This window comes from Hippoglossus hippoglossus, chromosome 1 (assembly GCF_009819705.1).
Source record: "Hippoglossus hippoglossus isolate fHipHip1 chromosome 1, fHipHip1.pri, whole genome shotgun sequence".
Lineage (NCBI taxonomy): Eukaryota > Metazoa > Chordata > Actinopteri > Pleuronectiformes > Pleuronectidae > Hippoglossus > Hippoglossus hippoglossus.
Window position 1 is genome coordinate 5,430,303 of NC_047151.1, and position 12,976 is coordinate 5,443,278.

Below are 12,976 nucleotides of genomic sequence, written 5' to 3' on the forward strand. Positions count from 1 at the left end.
TTTAAGCGAGAGAACCAATCAGCTAACAGCTCTCACCTGTGCTGATTGATCCTCTGTGGTGCAGGTGAGGTGCTCTCCCAGCCCCCTCACCTCCACATACACCCATCACCAAATTCAGGCCAGGGAGCCATCCGGCCTGACCTACTCCCCACGGACCAGGATAGGAAGCCAGCCCACCCACTGAGGCTCTCCGGAGGTCTAGCAGGTGGGCGTCGGCATGAGCAGCATCTCTCCGGAGGCCGGGCAGATGGGCGACGCCGCACGGGCGTCCTGGCAACAGGTACAGGACCTGCAAGCGTCGGTCTCTCCGCCGACGAGGGACCAGCAGCAGGGGCTGCAGGTGTCGGCCTCTCCACCGACCTTGGGGTAGGAACTGGAGCAGGGGGCGTGGAAACAGGAGCAGGGAACACTGGCTTCACCGCCAGCCTGAGTGCAGGAGCAGGGGACGCTGGATTCCGTCTGTTCTCCGCTCTCTGCCCCCCCGGTACGCGGCAACAAGGTCCTCCACCATCCGTACCAGCACCAGCTCCGCCTGCCGGTTCGCGTCTCTGGCTGCGTGGAGCCCCACGTTGGGCACCAGTGTGGCAGTTGACCATGCCACGGGACTCTCTCCACAGCAGCCAGAGACAAACCATTCAGGGTTTTAACATTTTATTATCTCAAACACACTTCAACAAACATAAATAAACTTCAACTTAAAGCGACTAGCTTTACAGCTCCGTCTTTTCTAGAGTCTCAGTCCTCCGTGTGTCTGAGTGTCAACATGGTCAACATACACAGTAACATATAGGCTTTTAAGACCCTGATACCTCCTCCATTTCACTGGTATGTGTTTAATATCAGTGCATTATCTGTGTTAATCATCATCTTGATAAAATACAAACTACAGTGCAAAAAGACAGAGGATGACACTTTCCCACTACTGCTGACAGCAACAAGTCTTAGTTTCCACTGAGCAAGTCAACTTAAGTCAGAGTAAGAGGAAGTGAGGAGTCCTGACAGAGCTGCTCATCCCTTACAATGTTCTCTTATCTCATCCCAGCACTTGTGTTTCTGTCAGTCAGTTCAGATCGGAAGAAGAGCCACACACAGATGACTGTTTACACACCAGAATATAAGCCACAAAATAAAAACGGATGGTTATTTGGTTCATTAGAAAGTTTGCAAAAACAGCAACAAAAAAAACTGCAGGGCTTTGTGAATATAGGTATAACTATGCAAGTGAGATTCGTTTTCAAATAATTTACTTCTTTGAAGTGACACTGCTTTACACCAGATCAGGTTTTTCGCCCTTGAGTGCACTTTTCACAGAAACTTTTAACAGGGTTAATGTGCAACCATGAGCTGTAGGGTTAAAATAATGTGAGCATTTAGGAGGAAGGAGAGTCTAAGGAAAGTTAGGAAATAGCATTTGGAGTTAAGTTAGAATATTGTAGCTGTGCTGCTTTGGCTTTTATCTGTCTCCGGGGAGTTTCTCCTCTTTATTAAAATATAATTATATTCATGAAGGGATAGTAATTAGTCATCTCACATAATAATTGAAATAAAAAGGTAAAATGTATTTTATATATACATTGCACATCTGTCAACACATAACATTTCAAATGGCAATTCCCCCAAATCGTCAAATTTATACAACAAAATAAATGTTTTCACACAGACACTTTTAGCTCTGAATTAGTCACCCAAAACAAAAAAACGGCATAAGTTGAAGTGAGCTTCTTTAATACCACTGTCAAGTTCTTAGGTTTTCTGTTCAAGTCTTGCCCAACTTTAAATAGCCTGGTACATGAACCCCAAAGGGCGCATGGGACAACTCTTTCCAACAGAGCTCAATATTTATTTTTCCTTATTTGTTTGTTGTTGACTGGTTGGTCCATCAGGTTGAAAACCTTCAAAACACAAAAAGAAGAAGTTATACAAATATGCAAATATATTTCAAACAATTTCAATCCAACGAATAAAGTAAATATATGTTTTTTACAGTGTACCTAGGTCAAAATGAAGGAAATAAGTACCAAGGATTATAACAGGTGGAATTGCTGAAACAGTCCCAACTAATGAATGAAGGACTGTTTAAATGAATGCAAACAGTATTCAAACATCAATATAAATTGAAAAAAAAACTAAGTACACTCAAACAAAAAGCCAAACTTATATGCATGCAGCAAACTGATATGCCTGCTGCCTGTTTGCTGTGTGCTGCTTGGTTATTATTTTACAATTCCTCAAACAAGACATCCTAACATCAATGACTATAGCAGCACTTCCAATATTAAATAATCATCAAAATAAAAGTCTTGTCACAGCACCAGTGGCTTCTTTGGTTGTACCATGAGTTGAATCCTTGCTTGCCTCTCTCTCTCTGCTGTTTGCTGAGAGTGACCTTCCATTTGCAGGTGTTCCAACTTAAGTCGTAATGAGTAATGAGACGACTGCACTTGTCTGCTGGTGGTGCATTATGGGACTTGCAGTCTTTTAGGCAAAGTAAAGTGAGCTGATGTGATGAGGAACTGAAATGAACCTTGAAAATGGAGAGTTTGGAGAGTTCCATCTTTTTACCTCAACACCTCCCACTCCTGGTTTTTTAAACCCAGGGAGGTCACACCAGTCCTTCAAGCCTCTGGTTGTTCTTCAATAGGTAGAACTAGGCATCTGACATCCCTATGCAGAATTGTCGCAGGGATTTTTGTTAAGAGCCTCTTGGTTCCTTCCTTGTTTGTTTTTGTGATCTCTCCTCTGGTTGGCTTCGTGACTGGGACGGGGTAGCTGGGAAAGGTTATCACATGTACATCCCTTTCAATGCCTTTCCTATCAGCGTTGACACTGAGCACTCTAGCCAACTTGTATTGGGCATTTTGGTCAGCCAGCCATACCAAATCTCCTCCTGCAACATTTCGCTCCTTGGTGTGCCACTTGTTTCTTATAAACAGATTAGGACCAGCCAACTGGCACTACTTCTTCCAGAATTTGCTGACCTCTCCTTGAATACTTTGGAGTCTTTTGTATGGGTAGCCATCAAAATTGAAGTCTCCTGGGTCACCCTTTGGACTGGCCCGTCCTAGCAACAAAGAATTTGGGGTAATATACTCCTGCTTTGAGTTCAGGCATCGATGGGTCTCTTATTTGCGAGGTTGGCTGCCATGAAGAGAAATGTTTGGAATTCCCCCCAGGTGAAACCTCCATCTCCACCAAGATTGCTCAAGGCTTCACGATCTTGACAGCTGCCTCAGCTGCCCAATTCCTATGGGGAGAGTCAGCAGGGTGGATCCGCCAAGACCACTCCGTTCCATGCTTGGCAGCGTTTTCTTCAAGCTCAGACCTGTTCAGTTGGTCCAGAAATTTGTTAGTGCCAGGGTCTGACCACAGTTTCCTGGGGTATCCCCTCAGTGAAGTGAACCTCTGGTAAGCCAGCAGAAATCCTTCAGATGACTGGTCACTCACCACATCAGTGTGTATGGCTCTGGAGGCCATGCAACAGAACACAATTCCCCACACTTTGCGTCTGACTCTTTTCTTTACTTCATCCCTCACTTCATAAGGGCCGGACAGGTCTATGGTTGTGAATTCAAATGGTGCAGCTGTGCCTGTTCGCTCTGGTGGAAGTTCACTCATGATTTGTTGACACTGCCTTGCCTTGTTTCTCCTGCAGAGCACACAGCTGTCTACAATTTTCTTGGCATGTAGTTTCCAGGCTTTTTTCCTCGTTCCGAGAAGGGTCCCCGCCACTCCCTCATGGTTTGAGTTGTGGGCTTCTTGTGCCAACAATGTAGACACCCATGCTTCATATGGTAAAATTGGCACTGCAGTCTTGTCATCATCAAACATCTGAATCCTACCTCCACAAACAATAAGTCCAGAGTCCTAATCTTTGTACACTGCCAATCTGCTTAGAGTCGTGTCTGGAAAAGTTACACCTTCCTGAGCTGCGAGAAAGAGGTCTCTGAGTGCATCCTCACGTTCTTCCACAGTCAGCACAGCTCCCTTGGTCTTTTCCTTGAGTGACATTGCCTCCCACTTTGACTGACCTCTGGGCTGGCCCTTCTTCTCCAGCCACTTATGTGCAGCTCGCCACACCCAGCCAATGACCTTGACCAGTTTGGACAAGCTACTGAACTTCCTCACTTCCACAAGATTTTTGATTACCCAGCCAGCAGGTTTCCTTCTTGGAAGAAGAGAAGTTGGGTTTGATGCAGTTTTTTCCTCTTGAATTTCACTTTTTTGGCTCTCCTGCGGGGCCTGCAGGATTTCCTTTTCTGGCCCATTTTTGCTTGAGCTCTTGTCAATACAGCTGTGAATGCCTTCCTCTGGAGTTTGTTTACACTCTCCCTGGCATGAGCTGCAACCTCTCCAGCAGACTTTTTAGGCCACTCCTCTATCGGCCACTTCAAGAAGTCCGGTCCATTCTGCCATGTGGAATTCTCCTTTAGATCTTCAGGAGTGCCGCCTCTTGTAATGATGTCAGCAATGTTCAGATTTCCCGGTATCCACCACCAGTCTTGCAGTGGTCCAGCCTTCTGGATCTCGCCCACTCTATTTGCGAAGAAGGTCTAGTACCATAGCTTTCTCTTTGAATGGCCCCCAGAACTGTTTGACTGTCAACTAGATGGAACCATCTCTCGATCTCCATTCTTCCATGCTTTTCAACATATTTCCTGATCCTGGCTGCAAAGACAGCTCCACAGATCTCAGCTTTGACTGCTTCTCCCTTTTGATCCAGTGGTGTAAGCTTGGCTTTTGATTCAACAAATCGGACTTCAATTCCTTGACTTGTCTCCCACCTCAAATACATCACAGCTCCATAGGTTTTGTCACTTCCATCTGAGAATGTGATCCCCCATGGTTTACCTTCCCAGTCAGCTGGTGTGAGGATCCTTTGGAATCTATTCTGTCCAAGCTGCACATACTCTGAATGGCTTCTTCTCTGAGGCCTTCTGAGAGAGGTTTATCCCAGGTTTTGTGGGTCAGTTTACCACCTCCACCTCCCTGGAATGCTTTCTTAACAAGGATTTCCCCTTTCTGTTTGTTGTTGCTCCTCCTTCTCACATCTGACTCTCTATCTCTTTCATCCCTCCTCCTGCCTCTGTATCCATCATTCACTTTTTTCATCTGCCGGCTTGTTGCCGTCTCTTATCTCCATGAAGACACAACTGGGACACCGATGTGAATTCACACAGACACACATATTTAGGTGTGGTGGATGTGTCATTTTCTAGTGTTGTTTGCAGGGGCTGAATTATCGGTGATGTCTGCGGTCTGTTGCTTTGGTCTTTGGGTTGTTATCACACTGGGGTTCCTGGTTTGGACAGTAGGGGGGGCGGCTCGTTCATTACACTTTGGACTTGAAGCCAGCAAACACCGTGTCCGTTTCATTTCTGTCCTTTCCCCTTTTCTAGGTAAGGACAGGTGTTGTAATGTGGGGGCTGCACGCTTGTGCTGTGTGTTATAGGTCGTGGGGAGAGCGCTGGTGGTGGGATAGTTGTTTACAGGGGGTTTTGCTAAGTAGGTTTAGAAAGTTTGAACATGAGGGAGCTGGCCCGATGCACCATGCTTGCTGGGTGGGCACATGCAGACGGCGCAGGGCCCAGATGTGCGGGCAGCGCCCGGGCCGCTGTGTGTGTTGTATGGTGGAGGTGTTACTGTTGGTTGGGTGAATGTTGTCAATGTGTGTATTATGTTGTTTATTCAGAGATGCCACATATGTATTTTTCTATTTTGTATATTTCATGTTCCGATTTTCCTGATGTATTTGATATTTGCTGTAAAATTCAGAAAATGCAATGTCTCTATTTGTTAATGCATTGCACTTTGGACTTGAAGCCAGCAAACACCGTGTCCGTTTCATTTCTGTCCTTTCCCCTTTTCTAGGGGCGTAACAGTTGGAGGCACCGCTGGGATATGTGTACGGTCTGGATCAGCTTCTACAGGAAGTAGATGTCCCCAACCATCACGCCGCCCTCTATAAACTACACAGACATCAAGAGCAGGTGGTGAAGTGTCTACAGTGGAATCCTGACAACCTGAGGACGGAGTACATGTTATCTGAGGTGTTATTAAATACCAGGAGAGCTGCTACCAACCTACCTCTATAAAGAGTTAAAAGGGACCACATGTCAACGTTCATCCCCACGCTCTGCTAGAAAGATGAGTTCTTCAGAGATGGAACAGCTACAGCTGGGGATAATCAGAGAACTGTGTGTACTTCCCAGAGATATTCTGGTGGCATTATGTGACTTCCTAATCATCGCAGGGAGCAGAGTTTGAGTTTGTAACTGGCAAGAGTCGAACAGCTCTCATGACACTCATTTCGAACCACATACAGAGGGAGGAGCTCGGAGAGCTGGAGGACGAGGGAATGTCTGTTCTACTCCATCTTCAGGATAAAATGTCTGAGCTCCAGGTAGTTGCCTCAAGTGACACACAAGAACAAGTAAATTCACAGGGAGAAGCTGTGAATGAGGAACAGATTAGGAAGGATCAGGAACGGGAAAAGATATTGAACGAGATCGAGGCCTTGCAGCTCCAGTTAGAAAAGATACAGAAACCAAGTGAGAAAGATAAGCAAGTGGACAAAGAAACAAAAAAAATGTTTTCCAGCAACAACACAGCACAGAGCAGTCCTGCACCTCCCCCATGGCACAAGGATTTAAAAATATCTGGCCAAATCGGTGAACCAGGACAAAAAGATAAGCTTACATTTTCAAGTTTAGCCCGTCAAATTGAACATGGCCTAGGTAAAGGGTTTCCAGAACTCGAGATTGTCGATGCAGTGATAAGAGCAATTTCTCCTGGTATGCAACTCCGCAGCTATTTGGAAGGGAAAATTAACCTGACATTGCCCACATTGAGACGTATACTTCGGTCTCACTACCAGGAGAAGAGCTCTATAAACCGAGCTCTATAAACAGCTCACCTCTGAGGTGCAGGGCATCAAAGAAACCCCACAGAACTTCCTTATCCGAACCTTCGACCTGAGACAGAAGATTTTGTTTGCCTCGCAGGAAGCAGAGTCAGGCCTTAAATATGACCCAAGCTTAGTACAGAACATGTTCCTGCACACTGTGTTAACTGGCCTACAGAGTGATAACGTGAAACGTGATCTCCAGCCATATCTTGAACAGACTGACATCTCAGATGAGTTGTTACTTGAGCGGATGAATGCAGCTTGTGCCTGTGAGGCTGAGAGACAGAGTAAAAGAAAATTAATAGGACAACAACGTCCTGTCATGATTCATTCAGCCCAGTCCAAAGATACTCCTGTTGAGAAGGAAGAAAAATTGTCTGCCCAACAAAGCTCAGATAAAATTCCCCCAATGGTACTCTCCCAGCTTGAAGAGATGAGGTCTGAGATGGCTGTACTGAAAGATCTCAAAGCTGAAGTGTCTCAAATCAGAGAGTCTATGCAGCAGCCTCAGTACACACCTAGACAATATCCACCAGCAGGTGGGGCAGAGGGCACATCAGTTCAGCAATTTCCGGGCCAGCAGATGCAGGAACCGCCACAAGGATACTGGTCCACTCCTGGTTTTGGACGAGGGGAGACTGCCCAGTATCAGCAACGGTTTGCCCCACAGCGCAGTTTTCCTCCACCAAACCGTGGACGTATGAGGAGATGTTTCGGTTGTCAACAGCGGGGGACCCCACAGACCACACCCCACAGTCTGTGCAGAACCCCACAGACCATGACATAGTGTTGGCAGGGAGAACTGTGATTGGCACTGTCCAGCCCATTCAGGCAGTTTACCCAGCCTCCATACTAGAAGGATCCAGCCCTGCCCCTCACATGAGGGATCACATGAAAGTGGAAAGTAACCAAGCTGCTGACGATGTATGGGACCCACCTGTGAATCTGAGCCACCTTAGTGAGCCAGAGCGAGCAAGAGCTCACCAGATGTTAAGGGAGGAGTCTGCCTCCTTTTCACGAACGGATGACGACATTGGCTGCATAGAAAAACTGCAACTCAGAATATCACTGAAAGACACAGAACCTGTTGCAAAGACCTACCTTTCAGTGCCTAAGCCATTGTACCGGGAAATGAAAGACTATTTGCATGATCTCATCGCACAGGGCTGGGTTCAGAAGTCAAATTCACCATATGCATCACCAGTCGTCTGTGTTCGGAAAAAAGATGGGAGTTTAAGACTCTGTGTGACTTCCGTGAGGTGAACAAAAAAGCGCTCCCGGACCGCCAGCCTATTCCCAGAGTGCAAGATATTGTCGTATATTTAAGCAGCAGTGATGTTGAAGATGATGATGAAGGAATCTCCGCGGACACCGTTCTTGCTTGTATAATAAGGTTTATTACACAGAAGTTACAGGTCAGGACGGGTACCGGCACACCCGGAGACGTTCTCGGCCAATTCAGAAGTCTCAGTCGCCGGTGCCGGACAAGCATTCATATAGGGAACTTGTTTACGCCCAAAACTTGAGATAAAATGACATCATACATAGGGGCATCTAATTCAAAACATGCTTCTTACTTGAAGATGGGAACCTCTCCATCTAACAGGTCAAAGAGCATTCTCAGGAAGAGATAACTAACAAGTAACATATTGTAATAGCACTTAGGGAGTCTGAGAGTCCAGAAACCAGGCGCCGCTAGCTGTAAACCTGTCATTATGTTTTACACACGTGTCAAAATGATCCATGTTAACTAAATACACCACAATATCATGGATGGTCTTGGAGGAAACTCCTGGTTCTCACTGCTAGACCAAGGTAAAGCCTATCACCAGGGTTTCATGGCCAAAGAGAGCAGACCTGTGACTGCTTTTGTAACTCCCTGGGGCCTCTATGAATGGATCAGGATCCCCTTTGGCCTAATGAACGCCCCAGCTGCCTTCCAGCGTTGCATGGAGGAATGTTTGGCAGGATTGAGAGATGAGATCTGTATTCCATATTTAGATGACACTCTGGTCTTTAGCAAATCATTTGACGACCATGTAGAGGATGTGAGGACAGTACTACAGCGACTACGGCAGTATGGGATAAAGCTGAAGCCTAGTAAGTGTGAAGTGTTCAGGCGTGAGGTCCGATACCTCGGGCGGATGGTGTCTGCTGAGGGCAGTAAAATGGACCCGGCTGATACTCTGGCTGTGAGAGCTTTAAAGGAGAAGAAGCCACGAACTGTAGGAGAGGTGAGGGCAGTCATGGGACTACTGAGCTACTACCGACAGTACATTCGGGACTTCTCTCGAATAGCGGGACCCCTGTATGCTCTACTCGAATCAGACCCTGAGGCAGCTAAACCAAAAACCAGCTATGCAAGGACAAGGAATGTGAAAGGAAAAAACAAAGGGACACCTTCACACAAGCCGATTACATGGACTGACAAGCACCAGCAGATACTGGAAAAACTGATCGACTGTCTGGTGGAGCCGCCTATACTTGGATTTCCGGACTTCCACAAATCCTTCATCATGCACACAGATGCTTCAAATCAAGGCCTAGGGGCAGTGTTGTATCAAGAACAGGAGGGACAGCTACGTGTTATAGCGTATGCATCCCGCACACTGACCAAAGCTGAGAAGAATTACCATCTTCATTCAGGTAAATTAGAATTTTTAGCGTTGAAGTGGGCTGTTACTGAACGTTTTCGAGATTATTTGATTAGTTCACCGTGCACGGTGTACACGGATAACAACCCGCTTACCTATGTATTGTCGACAGCCAAACTCAACGCCACAGGATATAGGTGGGTTGGTGAACTAGCAGATTTTCACTTAACTATCAGATATCGTCCGGGAAAAGAGAACTGTGATGCTGATAGTCTTTCAAGAATGCCCTGTGAAATAGGAACAATGATAGAATAATGTACAGAGGAAATGTCTTCTCCTTTGATACAAGCAACAGTGCAAGCAGTGGAAACAATAGATGCAAACACAGTGTGGTTCACGAGGGCTATCGAGAGTGCAGAGAGAGATGTGGGGGCACCTATGCTTTTCTCTAGATCAGCTATACGTCAAGCCCAGAAAGATGATCAGAACGTTGGCCCTGTTGTACACGCTAGACAGTTAGATAAGAGGCCGGTGGGGCAGGAACTGAAATTATTCAGTGCTCAGAGTAAGTGTTTACTCCGGGATTGGGAGAAACTCAGCCTAGATGGAGACGGTATACTTCACCGAAAGACTGCCAACAGAACACAACTGGTGCTACCAGAGAAGTACAAGGCAACAGTTCTGAGACAACTTCACAATGAAATGGGACACCAAGGTATGGAACGAACAACATCCCTCATTCGAGATCGTTTCTTCTGGCCACGCATGCAGCAAGAGATAGAGCATTACGTGTCTCAGATTTGTACATGCCTCAAACAGAAGAAGCCCTCTAGAGAGACTAGAGCCCCTCTCACCCCCATCGTCACGACACAGCCATTTGAATTGATATCCATTGACTTCCTACACTTAGACAAATGTACAGGGGGTTATGAATACATATTGGTGATAGTTGATCATTTTACACGATTTGCACAAGCTTATGCTACAACCTCTAAATCCGCCAAGACAGTTGCAGATAAGGTGTTTAATGATTATGCACTGAAGTTTGGATTTCCTTTGAGAATCCATCATGATCAGGGAGGCGAATTTGAAAATCAGTTATTTGCACAGCTGCAGAAGAACTGTGGAGTGACGGGTTCAAGAACCACACCGTACCACCCAGAAGGGAATGGTCAAGTCGAACGCTTAAACAGAACACTGCTGCAAATGTTGAAGACGCTAACTGAAAAGCAGAAGTCAAATTGGAAAGAGTCACTACCTAAGCTCATTTATGCATATAACAGCACGCGCTGTGAAGTTACCGGATTCTCCCCATTCTATCTCCTATTTGGGAGGTCACCGAGGCTACCTGTTGACTTAATGTTTGGTTTGACTCCTGAGACAGGAACTGCTGATCATCAGGAATATATGAGAAGATGGAAACAACAGATGCAAGAGGCATATGAGATTACAGCAGGAAATGCAAAGAAATGCGCTGAGAGGAGCAAGAGAAACTATGACTGTAAAGTAAGGAGTTCTGTGCTGCACGAGGGTGACCGTGTCCTCGTTCGGAATCTGACACCCAGAGGTGGGACGGGAAAGCTTCGGAGCCACTGGGAAGATTGCATTCATAAAGTCATCCGTCAAATGGGAAAAGACATGCCCATATATGAAGTACTGCCGGAGCAAGGTAAAGGGAGAGGAAGCAGGATACTACACCGTAATCTCCTGTTGCCATGTGACCACCTACCGCTAGAGATCCAGCTTAAACCTCCAACATCAAAGAGACAAATAACAGCTCGGACCAGCAGAGATAAGAAGGAACCTCACCAAGAAAAGGAGGATAATGATAGTGACGACGATGACTGTGGGTACTATCATATGCCCAGGATTCAGCCTCGGCCTGTGATGAAGCCGCAGGTAATCACAGACAGAGAGGATGCTGACGGGGAACTCACAAGGCCCTCACAAAATGTGCAGCATCAGTACCAGGACATACCCCAACTGCAAGAGGCTCAGGACAGAGGAGTTGCGCTGAATGAAGAGGAGACATTAGGCCAAGGGGAGAGAGTTCAAGAAGAACTTGCTTTGGGAGAGAGAATACAAGCACCGCCGTCACCTGTTCCGAGTGAAAATAACAGAGAAACTGAAACAGGATTCCAGCGACCGGTGAGAGAGAGACGACCTCCGAGGATTTTCACATATAACCAGCTAGGCAATCCAGTTTGTAACAGCGCTGGACCCCAAAGCAACTTCAGGTACTGGTGCCCGCCAGGATCCTACAGAGCAATGCAAGGAACAGGTACGTGGATGGCCCCGGTGCAGCAGTTTAGCTACCAGCCTGTTGTTCCTCACCGAGAAGGCATATATACACACGCCCCACATACACTCATGGACTGTTAAAGAAAGCAGAGTGCTCACTTATATATATACTATACGCATTCATGGACTGTTGAGAAAGCTGAGTGTTCCAACAAGCTTCATGCGATGATGAACTTTCTACAAAGCAGAGTGTTTGTACGTAGACCACATGTGTGGACCATTTCAAAATGGAACCGTTGCATTATATGCCCTTGCTGACTACTTATAAACATTGATATTTGATGTTACTGTTGGCTATGATGTCGGGACGACATCTGGGTTGAAGGGGAGTGTGTGGTGGATGTGTCATTTTCTAGTGTTGTTTGCAGGGGCTGAATTATCGGTGATGTCTGCGGTCTGTTGCTTTGGTCTTTGGGTTGTTATCACACTGGGGTTCCTGGTTTGGACAGTAGGGGGGGCGGCTCGTTCATTACACTTTGGACTTGAAGCCAGCAAACACCGTGTCCGTTTCATTTCTGTCCTTTCCCCTTTTCTAGGTAAGGACAGGTGTTGTAATGTGGGGGCTGCACGCTTGTGCTGTGTGTTATAGGTCGTGGGGAGAGCGCTGGTGGTGGGATAGTTGTTTACAGGGGGTTTTGCTAAGTAGGTTTAGAAAGTTTGAACATGAGGGAGCTGGCCCGATGCACCATGCTTGCTGGGTGGGCACACGCAGACGGCGCAGGGCCCAGATGTGCGGGCAGCGCCCGGGCCGCTGTGTGTGTTGTATGGTGGAGGTGTTACTGTTGGTTGGGTGAATGTTTTGTGTGTGTATTATGTTGTTTATTCAGAGATGCCACATATGTATTTTTCTATTTTGTATATTTCATGTTCCGATTTTCCTGATGTATTTGATATTTGCTGTAAAATTCAGAAAATGCAATGTCTCTATTTGTTAATGCATTACACTTTGGACTTGAAGCCAGCAAACACCGTGTCCGTTTCATTTCTGTCCTTTCCCCTTTTCTAGGGGCGTAACATAGGCACATTAGTGAGCTATATCGGTCTTGATTCTATCTTTTTAACATCTTGGTTTTCATTAATATGTCACCTAATGTGTGTGTTTGTGTGTTTTCAAGCTATTAGCCATGTTGTGTTGACACTAGCTTGACACTATTTTCTGTCCATGTATATGACATCT

At 46.2% G+C, this 12,976-nt stretch overlaps 1 protein-coding gene across 1 annotated transcript; it reads left to right on the top strand.

Moving 5' to 3' along the window:
* Nucleotides 1–10,007: 10,007 nt before the first annotated feature.
* LOC117771633 lies at nucleotides 10,008–11,880 on the top strand. The gene is made up of 2 exons (XM_034602225.1): nucleotides 10,008–10,105; nucleotides 10,714–11,880. The coding sequence occupies exons 1-2, from the start codon at nucleotides 10,103–10,105 to the stop codon at nucleotides 11,878–11,880; spliced, it is 1,170 nt and encodes a 389-aa protein (XP_034458116.1). The 5' UTR covers nucleotides 10,008–10,102.
* Nucleotides 11,881–12,976: the final 1,096 nt, after the last annotated feature.